At 45.9% G+C, this 16,024-nt stretch overlaps 2 protein-coding genes across 15 annotated transcripts in view; both read left to right on the top strand.

The window, feature by feature from the left end:
- The window catches only part of EZH1 (enhancer of zeste 1 polycomb repressive complex 2 subunit), a 45,434-nt gene that overhangs the window by 26,325 nt on the left and 3,085 nt on the right, over positions 1–16,024 (top strand). For 5 of the 14 annotated variants that reach the window (NM_001257456.1, XM_077968989.1, XM_015119723.3 and 2 more), the window contains 11 exon segments: positions 155–318; positions 705–796; positions 5,020–5,200; positions 5,909–6,105; positions 8,725–8,816; positions 9,766–9,806; positions 10,635–10,760; positions 12,896–13,074; positions 13,897–13,992; positions 14,393–14,474; positions 15,257–15,337. In NM_001257456.1, the coding sequence (NP_001244385.1) occupies positions 155–318; positions 705–796; positions 5,020–5,200; positions 5,909–6,105; positions 8,725–8,816; positions 9,766–9,806; positions 10,635–10,760; positions 12,896–13,074; positions 13,897–13,992; positions 14,393–14,474; positions 15,257–15,337 (1,331 nt within the window). 14 annotated transcript variants of the gene reach the window in all.
- The window catches only part of PSMC3IP (PSMC3 interacting protein), a 146,577-nt gene continuing 131,687 nt past the window's right edge, over positions 1,135–16,024 (top strand). Inside the window, exon 1 of the mRNA XM_077971806.1 lies at positions 1,135–1,139. The gene's annotated coding sequence lies outside the window, so the exon portion shown is untranslated. The remainder of the gene's footprint in view (positions 1,140–16,024) is intronic.

Genomic DNA, 16,024 nt, shown 5'->3' with positions numbered 1-16,024 from the left:
TTTAGTTATCTACCATTCTCTTATCAACTAGACCTGTAAAAAACACCCATCCTCCCCTGGCAGACCGTAGGTGGGCTACTGTCAGTACCCAATCTGTATTTCCTCAGTGGAGGCGGTCCCTTGGAGGAACTCTTATCTCTCTTTTCTTAAATAGGTATCGAGAGCTAACAGAGATGTCAGACCCCAATGCACTTCCCCCTCAGTGCACACCCAACATCGATGGCCCCAATGCCAAGTCTGTGCAGCGGGAGCAATCTCTGCACTCCTTCCACACACTTTTTTGCCGGCGCTGCTTTAAATACGACTGCTTCCTTCACCGTGAGTGGGGCTACTCTGTTTGAAATGCTCTCCTCTCTTCCATCCCCAGCCACTATTTCCTTCTCTTTGTTCTGGTTTCTCGTCTAGAGTTCCTGGCTTCTGTTCTGACGTTTTACAAAGGGCCAGTTCTATTTTGCCTCGTTCAATTATAGTGCAACGTGCTCTGCATGATCGGGACAGGCTCGCCAGCAATATATCTGTCCCTCAGGACCTCCTAGCTTTGAAAGCATTGTGTTGGTGTCAGAAATGACTGAATTCTGTGCACCCTGATAGTAGCTGTTTATATCGAATTCTAACTCCTACAATAGCTCTCTAATTCAATTTTGTTTTTCCTCATCTTGTCAAGTGGATAGACCACTGGCAACAAGACAGTTTTTGTTTTCCAGCTTTTCATGCCACCCCTAATGTATATAAACGCAAGAATAAAGAAATCAAGATTGAACCAGAACCATGTGGCACAGACTGCTTCCTTTTGCTGGTATGTTCTTAAGCTGTTCTGGCATTATTAACTTCATTGAAGATTGAGCAGGAAATGGTCCTCAGGCTTTCTGCCTCTGGGAACACAAGCCACGTGAGCCAGTACGTAGCACTCTGGGGGTCATATAGCACAAATAAAACATGGTTTTTGCTCTTAAGGAGCTCCCCAGTTACTGTGGGACCGCTCTTAAGGAACTCCCCAGACATGGTAGGGCTATAAAGTTAGTCTGATGGAGTGCAGATTCAAAAATCATTAAAGGCTTGCCTGCGCTAAATATCATCTGCTTAGATTTCAGAGCCTAAAACTGTATTGTTAGAATTGGAGCAAAGTGTGTGCCGGGGGGGTGCGTACGCTCTCTAGTTTCTTTGCTATCTTCTTATAAACACATATAACTATGAGACAGATAGCACGAGATGATGCTGATGTCTTGTTGTGATTGATCAGATGGACCCTTCCCCGATGGACAGACCTTATGAAGCAGCATAAATAACCTGGCATATTGGGGAGGCAATATACTGAGAGCTAGAAGGAAATAGATCAATTGGACTTGCCAAAGACAGTTTGGCTTTTTACACAATAGGATGAGCCTAGGCGATGAGTAAAATACCTTGATAAAATTTCTGCCACCTATTAAAATTATATAGCCAGCCAAGTGCTTTTGGAACTATCTTTAGTGGGATAATAGACAGAAAGATGGTAGAGAATGCTGTTGGGCACACATGTGGAAAATGGGCCGTACAGTAAAAGCAAAAGAATAGATGTTATTGGGTTTATTTTTTTCCTAATGTGTATTGACTCCTTCCTATGTGCCAAGTACCATAGTAGGCCCTTAACATACCTTGTCTTATTCTCATCCTGTAACAGTGTCATGAGGTAGAGGAAACTATGGATTACAGAAGTTATATATTTTGCCTAAAGTTTGTTGATAAGTCAGTGGTATGGCAGTGATGAAATTCAAGCCAGGGTCTAACTCCACATGTCATGCTTTTAAAATTACTCCATGTTTTTCAGCCAGGTGTGGTAGTACACGCCTGTAATTCCAGCACTTTGGGAGGCGGAAGAGGGTGGATCACTTCAGGTCAGGAGTTTGAGACCAGCCTGGTCAACATAGTAAAACCCTGTCTCTACTAAAAATACAAAATTAGCCAGGTGTGGTGACACATGCCTGTAGTCCCAGTTACTTGGGAGGCTGAGATAGGAGAATTGCTTGAACCCAGGAGGTGGAGGCTGCAGTGAGCCGAGATCATGCCACTGCACTCCAGCCTGGGTGAGATGGTGAGATTCCATCTCAAAAAATAATAATAATAAAATGAAATTACTCCATGCTTTAAAAAAATATATACCGTGTTATGTCAACATACCTGCATTTATATAAGTCAAAAGGGCATTGCCCTTCTCACGGGAGTCACCCTGATACCCTGTACATGTATTACAAAGATGCTGCCAATGCCTGAAATGTATGCATGTTTAACTTACAGAGATATGTACGCACAGTTTTTCTTTTATTGCATTTTAGGTTTGAGTTCATATTAAATATAATGCTGGACTATTTTCCCCCAACTGTTTATTAAGAACATTTTCAATCATGCAGAGTTGAAATATACCTTCTTCCTGGATTTGATAACATTTTTTTCTATATCTCCTTTCTCCATATATTTGTGTATGTATATCTTTTGCTGAACCATTTGACAATAAGTTGCAGACATTGTGATGCTCATTTGGTCAATGTTTCAGCATAAAGACATTCTCTTACATAACCACATTATTACACCTAGGACAATTAACAAAAATTGTATAATATCCTCTACTACCCATTCTATTAATATATTTCAGCTGTACTAAGAATAGCTATTTTTGTGTTTTGTTTTGTTTCCAAACCAGGATTATCCAGTCAGGCATCATATTTGGTTATTATGTTTTTTGGTTTTTGGTTTTTTTTTTTTTGAGACAGAGTTTCGTTCTTGTTGCCCAGGCTGGAGTGCAATGGTGCAATCTCGGCTCACTGCAACCTCTGCCTCCCGGGTTCAAATGATTCTTCTGCCTCAGCCTCCCAAGTAGCTGGGATTACAAGCATGCGCCACCATACCCAGCTAATTTTTGTGTTTTTAGTAGAGACAGGGTTTCTCCATGTTGGTCAGGCTGGTCTTGAACTCCCGACCTCAGGTGATCAGCCTGCCTGGCCTCCCAAAGTGCTGGGATTACAGGTGTAATAAGGCCTCCAGCCTTATTATGTCTTTTTACTCGTTTTTAATGTCAAATAATTCTATCACTTTTTAAATCTTTTTAAAAGTTCCAGGCTGGTTGTCTTGTAGGATGACCCACACCCTGGATTCATCTGTTGTTTTTTCACAGTGTCATTTCTTTGTTCTTCTGTCTTCTTTTCCTTATAACCTAGAAATTAGGTCTGGAAACTTGATTTTATTTATGTTAAAATGTTTGACCATTATATTAAAATGGTGGCTCATGCCTGTAATCCCAGCAATTTGGGGGGCTGAGGCAGGTGGATAACTTGAGCCCAGGAGTTCGAGACCAGCCTGGGCAACATGGCAAAACCCCATCTCTACAAAAAATACAAAAATTAGCTGGGCTTGGTGGTGTGCGCCTATAATCCCAGCTACTTGGGAGGCTGAGGTGGGAGGATCACTTGAGCCTAGAAGGTCAAGACTGCAGTGAGCTGAGATCATGCTACTGTACTTACTTGCCTGGGTGACAGAGCAAGACTCTGTCTAAAAAAAAAAAGAAAAGAAAAATATATATATATGTTTAAAATAGTATAAGTGATACTGTATACTTCACACACACCATAGGCACATAATATCAGGCTCAGTTAATTTCAAAACTTCTCTTTTGGAATTTCCTTTAGGCCCTACTGTATATGATTCCAAATTCCAAATATCCTCAATGATGGTTAACCTTTTTTTTTTTTCATTTTATTACTCAAAAAAGCTTCATTTTTAAATTGAGTTTTCTGACTCTGTGCCTTCAACACTTTCACAACAATTTTCTGCTCCTCAATAAGGAGCTCACACTTGCTCCTGTACCAATACATTCAGCACACACGGATACACCACAGGCCCTGCTGACGTGCTTTTTTGTTTTGGACAATCTCATAGGAACTTTAGGTCTCATAGCACAACCCCCCGAAGTCTGCTGGGCACACTCCACATGCAGATTTCAATGCTTTCCCAACCCTCTTGGTATAAAGGTAATCAGTTCTATTACCAGGGGCTCAGGAGAGCCTAGTTTTGTTAAAGGCTGTATTGTAGAAAAGCCTACATGTATGTCAAATGCTGGACCATTCTGAGTGCCTCTAGACAATGTCCCTGGAAGATAAACCTTTATTTTGTAGAAATAGATTTAGTTTTCAGAAACAGCTAGGAAGTCTTTGAAAACCAAGTCTGATGAGAATATATTGATGATCTAGCTGAGTGATAATTACTTCATTTTTTTAAAAAGGGGGTGATAGCTGTAAAATAATGAAACAATATTCTTCTGAGTTTCATACACAGATTTGGGAGGAAGTTTCAAAATTAAGTAGTAAGATTGTACAGATTAAGCATTACACATTTTATTAAGGAAACAGAGAAAGTGTGGTAGAATGGAAAGAATAGTGGCCTAGGGAGACAAGGAGCACTGATTCCTATACCCCTCTGGAACTATTAGCTGCATACTCTCAAGCTAGTTTTTTCCGCTCTCTGAATCTCATTTCTTCATCCTTAGGAGAATGTGTTCTCAAATTCCAAACAACTAACACGCAAGTTAATTTTAGATACAACTCACAGGAAAATTGAAGACACAGATGCATAGATTATATCTTTTTTAAGATTATAGGACATTGGCTGGCATGGGGGCATGTGCGTGTGGGCCTAGTTACTTGGGAGGCTGAGGCAAGGGAATCACTTGAGCCCAGGAATTCGAGGCTGCAGTGAGCCATGAACAGGCCACTGCACTCCAGCCTGGGCAACAGAGAGAGACCTTGTCTCACACACACACAAAAAAAGATTATAGGACAACTCTTTTGTGAAAAAATATGTTTTTAAGTTTTGTTAATCAGCTCTCTCATTGTTACGTGATCATACTTATTATATGGTACAGAGAAAGAGAAAAGACACTATTACTGTATTTAAGCACAGATGTTGTAAAAATGAAGGTTTGTGGTGATGAGATCAACATGGTGACTCTGGGCCTGTTCCTGTTTCCTGTCTGTAATGTGTCCACTGCAGGAAGGAGCAAAGGAATATGCCATGCTCCACAACCCCCGCTCCAAGTGCTCTGGTCGTCGCCGGAGAAGGCACCACATGGTCAGTGCTTCCTGCTCCAACGCCTCAGCCTCTGCTGTGGCTGAGACTAAAGAAGGAGACAGTGACAGGGACACAGGCAATGACTGGGCCTCCAGTTCTTCTGGTACGATGAACAGAAAATGAAGACTTTTTCTTTCCATGCAAGGACTCTGGTAAACCCAGGATCACTGCCTGACACTTAACTTTACTACCTCTTAAAAATTATAAAGATGGGGAATATTTTCTTTTCTTTCTTTTTTTTTTTTTTTTTTTTTTTGAGACAGTCTCTCGCTCTGTCGCCCAGGCTAGAGTGCAGTGGCACTATCTTGGCTCGCTGCAACCTCCACCTCCCAGGTTCAAGTGATTCTCCTGCCTCAGCCTCCCAAGTAGCTGAGATTACGGGCGCCTGCCACCACACCTGGCTAATTTTTATATTTTTAGTAGAGACGGGGTTTCGCCATGTTGGCCAGGCTGTTCTTGAACTCCTGACCTCAGGTAATCCTCCTGCCTCGGCCTCCTAAAGTGCTGGGATTACAGGCGTGAGCCACCCTGCCTGGCTAATTTTTGTATTTTTAGGAGAGACAGGGTTTCGCCATGTTGCCCAGGCTGGTCTTGAACTCCTGAGCTCAAGGAATCCACCCATCTCAGCCTCCCAAAATGCGGGGATTACAGGCGTGAGCCACCATGCCTGGCCTAAAGATAGGGAATATTTTCATTCCTAACTATTATACTACCTTTTAAAGCAAAATGAAGTACTTCTGAGTTTGTGACAAACTACTGATGACAACTGCATTGTACCTTCTTCTGATTCTGTTATTTCTTCCCTTCTCAGAGGCTAACTCTCGCTGTCAGACTCCCACAAAACAGAAGGCCAGTCCAGCCCCACCTCAGCTCTGTGTAGTGGAAGCACCCTCGGAGCCTGTGGAATGGACTGGGGCTGAAGAATCTCTTTTTCGAGTCTTCCATGGCACCTATTTCAACAACTTCTGTTCAATAGCCAGGCTTCTAGGGACTAAGACGTGCAAGCAGGTACCATCTGAAAGCAGCAGAACAAATGGGCCCCTCCTTTCACGTGTTGCTGTGTCCAGCCCTTTGCCATCTTATTAGGCTGTGTGTCTGGAGAGAAGTTGTCTTAAGTTCAGTCCCTGATGAGCCTGTGCATCTGTGAGTTTCCCAAACATGGTCCTTCTGCAAGTGCCAGGCCTAATGATGTTTGGGGACCCGCCTCCTCCTTGCTGAATGCTCATTTCTGTCTGGCCTCTATTTAATGCTTCTGGGTCCTGTACTCTTTTATTTCTTTTTTTTGGCTCCGGTCTCCTTTCTAAATGTGTACCCCTTTCTTAGAAGGGACTCCCAGGTCTTTCTGTGGCTCTTTTAGCGCACATACTGCTGCAGCTGCCGCTCCCTCCACCACTCCTCCAGCCTCCTCAGTCATTTTATTCTCCACATTTTCTATCACTAGATTCTCTTCATTTTGTCTTTGAGACAGGGTTTCGCTCTGTCACCCAGGCTGGAGTGCAGTGGCATGATCATAGCTCACTGCAACCTCTGCCTCCTGGGTTCAAGCAATCCTCTCCCTCCTGGGTTCAAGCAATCCTCTCCCCTTAGCCAACCAAGTAGCAGGGACTACAGGTGCAGGCCACTATGCCCAGCTAATTTGGTTTTTTGTTGTTGTTGTTGTTGTTTTTTGAGACAGAATCTCACTCTGTTGCCCAGGTGGGAGTGCAGTGGCATAATCTTGGCTTACTGCAACTTCCGCCTCCCAAGTTCAAGTGATTCTTCTGCCTCATCCTCCCAAGTAGCTGAGATTACAGGTGTCTACCACCACAACCAGCTAATTTTTTTGTTGTTGTTTTATTTTTTTGAGACGGAGTCTCGGTCTGTTGCCCAGGCTGGAGTGCAATGGCGCGATCTCAGCTCACTGCAGCCTCCGCCTCCCAGGTTCAAGTGATTCTCCTGCCACAGCCTCCCAAGTAGCTGTGATTATAGGCATGCACCACCACGCCCAGCTAATTTTGTATTTTTAGTAGAGACGGGGTTTCACCATGTTGGCCAGGCTACTCTCAAGTTCCTGACCTCAGGTGATCCACCCGCCTCGGCCTCCCAAAGTGCGGGGATTACAGGCGTAAGCCAACGTGCTTGGCCATTTTTGTATTTTTTTTAGTAGAGATGGGGTTTCACCATGTTGGCCAGGCTGGTCTCAGACTCCTGACTTCAAGTGATCGACCCACCTCAGCCTCCCAAGCCCAGCTAATTCTTAAATTTTTTGTAGAGGTGGGGTTTCACCATGTTGCCCAGGCTGATCTTGAACTTAGGCTCAAGCCATCCACCTGCCTCAGCCTTCCAAAGTGCTGGAATTAAGATGCGAGCCACCACTAGATTTTGGCCATCACTGGATTTTCTAATTATCACCCCCAATAGCTAGGCCTGGACCTCACCCTTCTCACTCATACCATCACGAGAAACATAGTTGACAGCAGCCACTGATGCTCCGGATACAGGAAAAGACCACAGTGAGAAGACAGACTGAAGAACAGGGACAGGGAGGCAGGTGTCAGGGCCAGCATGTCCAATAGGAAAGGAACCCCAGTGCTTTGGCTTCCTAGCTTCTGAGAGGAGACTCTGTGGCCTCTACTTCATGTTTCCTGTACTGAGAACAATTAATAGAACCATGGACTGGGCGAGGTGGCTCACACCTAGAATTCCAGTGCTTTGGGAAGCCATGGTGGGAGGATCGCTTGAAGCCAGGATTTCAGGACCAGTGTGGGCAACAAAGTGAGACCCTGTCTCTACAAAACAAAACAAAACAAAAAGCCATGCACCTGTAGTCCTAGTACTCAGGAGGCTGAGGTGGGAAGATGGCTTGAGCCCAGGAGTTCTAGACTACAGTGAGCTATGATGGCACCACTGCACTCTAACCTGGCCAAGAGTGTGAGACCCTCTCTCTAAAAAAAAAAAAAAAAAAAAGAACCATAAGCTGAAGTGCCCTTTGCTTTCATTTTGGAGCTCATACCTATTTCCCTGAGTCACAGGTTCTCAATGTAACCATCTATGGATTTGTATGCAAAAATATTCTTGTCTGTATTTTCCTGAGAATATTTACAGTTTTCAAAGATCCCCCCAAAGGGCCAATAGCCCCAACAAAGAAAAGGAAAAACTAAAAACCAGTGCTTTAAGAGAAAAAACGCATCCTATTGAAATGGCCAAAGCTCTGGCATATTTGTACCAACAGAGGGAGCTAATATTTAGCCCACTGAAACCATTCCTGTTCTGTCCTGTCCTGCCTTACACTCAGTTACACAAGGCACAGAGTTACCCTTCCTAAAAAGAAGATACTATTGGTCACAATCAGCCCGCTCTTCTACCCGTGGCTTGGTAGAAAGAGTAGGTGACAGCTTCTGGCCAGGGGTGTGTTACTGTGCTCAGTATTTCTCCTTTCCTGAGTCAGGATAAATAATTAGGAATGAACTTCAGAGCCAGTGACCCAATCTCCCAATGGCACTCTGTCTCTCCCTGACTGACAAGAGGCTCAGTCAGCCTCTTGTTCTGAGGGTTCCTCAGAACCCTCCCAAGACCAGCACCCAGTTGGGCCACTTACCTGACCCCCTTGCTCGAGGAGTGACAGGCCCTGTTGGATTTCTCTTCCAGGTCTTTCAGTTTGCAGTCAAAGAATCACTTATCCTGAAGCTGCCAACAGATGAGCTCATGAACCCCTCACAGAAGAAGAAAAGAAAGCACAGGCAAGGGTTGGACAAAGTGTTTTGTTTTACAGCCAGGCTGTTCCCTGTGCTCTGACCTCCCCTTGGAGTTCCCATCTGCCTCCCTCTTTAGCAACCACACAGGCTGTGTAAGCCCATCAGCTTGGCATCACATGACTGAGAGCCAGCCTCCTGAGTGCTCCCCAAGGGTCTGTGCCTTGGATCAGCCCTCTGCTTGTCCCCAGGTGCTGTGGACCATGACATAACTGGCTGTTTTTCTGTTTAAGCTCCTGGCCAATAGGACATGAGCTGGCTTCATGGCTCCACTCCGAAGCCATTTCTCCTTGTTGGTTTAGTTACCACCTTACCCATTTCTCAACTCTGACCAGAGTTTATTTATTTGTTTGGTTCGTGTTGTTTTTCTGAGTTACATAATAACACTGTCTTCTAGCTAGCCTTTACTTAGGTTAGAAGTTTTTTTTTAAAAATTGTGTACCCTGGCTCTGTTCCCTAATGACTATCACCTATCAGAGGAAGGAGCTGACACCACTTCTAGATACAGAAGGAAATCCCTGTGACTCCTCCCTTTCAGTTCTTTGGGAGAAGATTCCTGAAAGGCCTTCCCACCTCCCCATCTTGAAACTCCCCCATATCTCCACCTCCACAAAGACAAAGGGAGAGATGGGGAGACAAACAATAGCTTTATAATAGACCGATAGGCTTGGGCTTTCTTTTGTTTCTGTGTTGTGTTCTTTTATGTTATTTGGTCGTTTGGGAGGGGTGTGTTTAAGTTTAAATCTTGTAGCACAGGCCAGCTGGATTTAGGCTGGACTCTTGCTTCTGTGTACCAAAGTCGTCTTGTTGAGGGGTTTGGGAAGATACTCCCCAGTCATCAAACACAGTCCCTCAGAGCAAGTCACGTTGTCATTTACCTGCATTTACAGAGCTCCCTAGAGCCGTGACTGAGACTTATTCTTCCTGTCTTTTTCAGATTGTGGGCTGCACACTGCAGGAAGATTCAGCTGAAGAAAGGTAAGTTCTACCAGGGCATTCTTCAGCAGTTCAGTTGGAGGCTTCACCCTATGGTCATCACCCTACCCCACAGCTGCACTTGTTGACCCTGTGCCACTTCCGCAGATTGCAGAATTCTCTGCAGCAACTGAGAACAGCTCAGCCTCTCACTGCAACTGAGAAGACCTCTTAGGAGGTAGCATTAGGGGCCTTGTGATCGGTGATTTTTCTTTTTTTTTGAGATGGAGCCTTGCTGTGTCACCCAGGCTGGAGTGCAGTGGCACAATCTCGGCTCACTGCAACCTCCGCCTCCCAGGTTCAAGCAATTCTCCTGCCTCAGCTTCCCGAGTAGCTGGGATTACAGGCATGTACCACCACTCCCGGCTAATTTTTGTATTTTTAGTAGAGATGGGGTTTCACCATGTTGGCCCGGCTGGTCTCAAACTCCTGACCTCAAATGATCCACCTGCCTTGGCCTCGCAAAGTGCTGGGATTACAGGCATGAGCCACTGTGCCTGGCCAGTCTGTGACTTTTCTAGTGTGCCATTTGCTAGGTTCCAGACCTCATTTAATGTTTAGAATAGCTTCCCTATCACCTGTCAAAGGAAGAAGCTGACACCACTTCTAGATACTTCTCTGTAGCATCTCCACATCCTCCCCACAAAGCAGACCACCCCATTGCAGGTTATGAATAACAGTCATCCCTGTCTTCTCACTTCAGGTGCTAAATGTGTGTCCAAGAAGATTGTTAGGACCAGCCTCCTCTGAATCAGGGCAGCTGGACACTTGGGAGGGAAGATAGCTGGAGCGTACGGTCACAGCAGCGTCTTCCTCTGTTCTCTCTCCTAGATAACTCTTCCACACAAGTGTACAACTACCAACCCTGTGACCACCCAGACCGCCCCTGTGACAGCACCTGCCCCTGCATCATGACTCAGAATTTCTGTGAGAAGTTCTGCCAGTGCAACCCAGACTGTAAGTGTGCTGCGTCTTCCCTATAGTCTACCAAAACAGTCGGCACCAGTGTGCCCTAGGCTTGCCCCATTCCTGTGCCCTTTACTACTTATGAGCCTTCTGATAGTCTCTTTGCTGTGTTTTAGGGATTCTACAAATGAAATAAGTGCATGAGATCTGCAAGAGTCATTTCTGGAAAACGTTTAGGTTCATGATTGTAAAAGCAGAAATCAGATACCTTCCCAACTTTGTCTTCTAGGGGAGAATTAAGAAATGAGGGGGGCCAGCAGGCACAGCCACTCACGCCTGTAATCCCAGCATTTTGGGTGGGCAGATCACCTGAGGTCAGGAGTTCAACACTAGCCTGGCCAACATGGCAAAACCCCATCTCTACTAAAAATAAAAAAAATTAGGCCAGGCGTGGTGGCTCTTGCCTATAATCCCAGCACTTTGGGCGGGCAGATCACTTGAGGTCAGGAGTCAAGACCAGCCTGGCCAACATGGCAAAACCCCATCTCTACTAAAAATACAAAAATTAGCCAGACATGGTGGTGCATGCCTGTAGTCCCAGCTACTTGGGAGGCTGAGGCACAAGAATCGCTTGAACCCAGGGGGCAGAGGCTACAGTGAGCCAAGATTGTGCCACTGCACTCCAGCCTGGGCAACAGGACGAGACTCTGTCTCAAAAAGAAAAGAAATGTGAGATTCTTTTTTTTTTTAAGTTACAGCCCCAGTTTCCCTTTTCTGGATACTGTTTAAATTTTTTTTTAATTCAGATATTTTCTGTTTGTGATTCTGTGTATGTCTATTTTCATTTAATAGCTGGAGTTTTAATATCAGGTAGAAGACGGGGCCTGGATGTCAGCAGAGACATCCGGGTACTTATCTTTCACTTCTTATCCCACTATGCCCTTCCCAACTCAAAGCTGAGCAGTTTGATGGCAGTCCCCAGAGCTTGCAGAACTTGGTGCCCAGGCGGTTTTGCTGGAGGAAATACCTCCTAACCCATAGCAGATAGTGATCTTAGCCGCAGCAGAGAAGTGGTTGTGCTGGGTTGGGCAGTGGGTGGAGAAGGATGGCACAGAACGGATGCATTCTGTTCTCAAAATGATACTTGTTTTGATGGTGACATTTTACCAGTGAAAAGCACTGATTTCATTTTCTCTCTGGGGTACTCTCCACCTCAGCGGGAGGGAGAAGTTTGTTGGGGAAATCTCTAGGGGACACTTATTATTATACCTGCTTTTTTCTTATTATTATACCTGCTTTTTTCTTATTATTATACCTGCTTTTTTTTAAATTTTTTTTATTTTTTATTTTATTTATTTTTTTGTTGTTGTTGTTGAGACGGAGTCTCGCTCTGTCGCCCAGGCTGGAGTGCAGTGGCCGGATCTCAGCTCACTGCAAGCTCCGCCTCCCGGGTTTACGCCATTCTCCTGCCTCAGCCTCCCGTGTAGCTGGGACTACAGGCGCCCGCCACCTCGCCCGGCTAATTTTTTATATTTTTAGTAGAGACGGGGTTTCACCGTGTTAGCCAGGATGGTCTTGATCTCCTGACCTCGTGATCCGCCCGTCTCGGCCTCCCAAAGTGCTAGGATTACAGGCTTGAGCCACCGCGCCCGGCCTTTTTTTATTTTTTTAATTTTTTTGAGACAGGATCTCAGCTCTGTTGCTCAGGATGGAGAGCAGTGGCACAATTATGGCTCACTGCAGCCTCAACCTCCCTGGCTCAAGCAATTCATCCCCCCACATCCGTCAAGGCTGGGACTGCAGGCAGGTGCCATTACACCTGGCTATTTTTTTTAAATTTTTTGTGGAGACAGAGTCTCCCTATGTTGCCCAGCCTGGTCTTGAACTCCTGGGCTCAGGTGATTCTCCTGCCTTGGCCTCCCAAAGTGCTGGGATTACAGGCATGAGCCACCATGCCTGACCACACCTGCTTTTTTGACTCAAAGGCATGAATGTTTGAAGCACTCGGTTTTCTATGGACAAAACTTGTGTATTTGATTATTGGGAAGGGAGCTTCCTCTTATTTTGCCAAACATCCTTGAACACAAAAAAATTACTCCTTTGCTGTCCCTTGAGTCAACCACAAGCCCCAGTATTAGCGTATTAGCTTATTTCCCTTCTAAGACTTACCTGTTTTCCCTTCCCAGGTCAGAATCGTTTCCCTGGCTGTCGCTGTAAGACTCAGTGCAATACCAAGCAATGTCCTTGCTATCTGGCAGTGCGAGAATGTGACCCTGACCTGTGTCTCACCTGTGGGGCCTCAGAGCACTGGGACTGCAAGGTGGTCTCCTGTAAAAACTGCAGCATCCAGCGTGGCCTCAAGAAGGTGAGGCCTTTCCTTAGGACCCCACACGAGATAAAACGGAGGAGGAAGGAAGGAACGGTCCCAAGCATTCTCTTTCCACTGGTTCTTTTGAGGCTTTATATGTGAAAGTGCTTGATAAATCCTAAAAGACACATATTTACTGAATTAATAAAGGCTTCAGTCCCAGTAGGGTTTAGAAAAGTGGTTCCTGGCCAGGTGAGGTGGCTCACACCTGTAATCCCAGCACTTTGGGAGGCCGAGGCTGGCGATTCATGAGGTCAAGAGTTCGAGAACAGCCTGGCCAACATGGTGAAACCCTGTCTCTACTAAAAATATAAAAATTAGCCAGGCATGGTGGTGCACACCTGTAATCTCAGCTACTCAGAAGGCTGAGGTAGGAGAATCGCTTGAACCCAGAAGGTAGAGGTTGCAGTGAGCCGAGATCACATCACTGCACTCCAGCCTGGGACAGAGCAAGATTCCATCTCCAAAAGAGAAAGAAAAGTGGTTCCTTGAACTGGCCAGACAAAAAGGAGCTGAGAGGTGTATGCACCTTTGGTGACGTCTATGTTTACCTCACACATCGCAGTGAATTCCTCCAGACTAAGGCCCAGGAGGGCTCCATGGATAGGGGAAGAGATATCCTATTTCCATTCATCACCACTTCCCATTTTCTTTTCTCCCCCAAGCAGAACAGAATGGCTTAGACCTTTTTCTGCTTTCAGATCCTCTTAACAGTTACTGGTTCTTTCCACCCCACCCCCACCACACACGTGCACATCCAGCACACACCCCCTACTCATGCACACCCTGTAGTCTGAGACTTGGCCCCCTCTTCCCCAGCACCTGCTGCTGGCCCCCTCGGATGTGGCTGGATGGGGCACCTTCATAAAGGAGTCTGTGCAGAAGAATGAATTCATTTCTGAATACTGTGGTGAGGTGAGTGCTATAGTTTTGGCCCACATTCTTACTCGGGGGAGACTGATGAGAAACTCTGATTTTCTGTAGGCCAGGCTTCTTTGAATTAATCTCTAAATAACTCAGCTGTGTTCTCACATGGCCTCTTGGGGAGATCCCACAGAACCGTTTGCAGTACTGAAACCACTGTTCAACTCTTTGGCAACTCCAGACACGAGATGAGGGGCTGTCTTCAGCCTTCAAACTAGTTGGCCTGGGTGGGAATTGGAACAGCATAACTTGAGCTTGCTCTCTTATGATTCGCATCGTGATACTCAGTAAGCACCCATGTGAGATACCACCCAGCCCTTTCTGGGGACGGGATACCGTGCCCTGAGCAGGCAGCCTGATACTCCTATTTGTTATTTGTCTATCTCTCTAGCTCATTTCTCAGGACGAGGCTGATCGTCGCGGAAAGGTCTATGACAAATACATGTCCAGCTTCCTCTTCAACCTCAATAATGGTATGAAGTCTCTTTGTCTTGTTCCAAGGTAGTCTTTTTTTTTTTTTTCCTTTTTTTTGAGACAGAGTCTTGCTCTGTTGCCCAGGCTGAAGTGCAGTGGCACGATCTTGGCTCACTGCAGCCTCTGCCTCCTGGGTTCAAGTGATTCTCCTGCCTCAGCCTCCTGAGTAGCTGGGACTATAAGCACCCACCACCATGCCCAGCTAATTTTTTGTATTTTTAGTAGAGACTGGATTTCACCATGTTGGCCAGGCTGGTATCGAACTCCTGGCCTCAAGTGATCCACCAGCCTTGGCCTGCCAAAGTGCTGGGATTACAGGAGTGAGCCACTGCGCCCAGCCCCAAGGTGGTCTTTCTACCAGATCGTCCTTGCTGTAGTCCAAGTGTAGATCAGCTCCAAATCTTCCAGCAGATGCACAGAGCAAGGGGGCAGGATCATACTTGGGGATCCCACAGGCCACAGTGCCCTTGCTTTGGAAGAACCTCCATTTCTGGGTTCTGTTCGTAATAGGAGCACTGAGCGCCTTTACCTGAGAAATCTTCCTGCCCGGTAGATGAGAAGATCCATAATTCAAAGAGTGAGGACCCAAAAGGAGAGCTCCCACACAAGGCTGAATTCTGAGGCTGCATGCTTTCCTCTGCTTCTGTTAGCACACTGGGCTTCAAAATTCCCATCAGACTAAAGTGTTTGTTACTATTTAATTGATTTTAAATTCAGGCTGAGAAGCTGTGGAGTTGCCAGCGTGCTCATGGTTTTCCTTGATTTACTTTACTTTATACAGATTTTGTAGTGGATGCTACTCGGAAAGGAAACAAAATTCGATTTGCAAATCATTCAGTGAATCCCAACTGTTATGCCAAAGGTGAGTCCCAGTGACCTGGGAGGTGGGGCGGGCGATGGATGCCTCTTTAATGTGATTTCCATCCGTTGTTGAACCTCTTCCATAGCTGAGCTTTTTTTTTTTTTTTTTTTTTTTTTTTTTGAGGCGGAGTCTCGCTCTGTCGCCCAGGCTGGAGTGCAGTGGCGCGATCTCGGCTCACTGCAAGCTCCGCCTCCCGGGTTCACGCCATTCTCCTGCCTCAACCTCCCGAGTAGCTGGGACTACAGGCGCCCACAACCGCGCCCGGCTAATTTTTTGTAATTTTTAGTAGAGACGGGGTTTCACCGTGGTCTCGATCTCCTGACCTTGTGATCCGCCCGCCTCGGCCTCCCAAAGTGCTGGGATTACAGGCGTGAGCCACCGTGCCCGGCCCAGCTGAGCTATTTTTTGTCCAAAGATAATCATGATTAACGTCTGGGATCATTTTAGGCCCCTCTCAATCTTAGTTTTATAATCTGCTTTTTTCAGCGAATACATTATAAACACTTTCCCACAAACATGATTTAACCAGCCTGAGCAACATAGTGAGACCCACCTCACCAAATAATAATAGGCTGGGCGCAGTGGCTCACGCTTATAATCCCAGCACTTTGGGAGGCCGAGGCAGGTGGATGACTTGAGGCCAGGAGTTCAAGACCAGCCTAGCCAACATGGTGAAACCCCATCTCT

The sequence above is a fragment of the Macaca mulatta genome, chromosome 16, assembly GCF_049350105.2.
Source record: "Macaca mulatta isolate MMU2019108-1 chromosome 16, T2T-MMU8v2.0, whole genome shotgun sequence".
NCBI classification, from domain to species: Eukaryota; Metazoa; Chordata; class Mammalia; order Primates; family Cercopithecidae; genus Macaca; species Macaca mulatta.
This window is presented reverse-complemented; position numbering and strand designations above follow the sequence as displayed.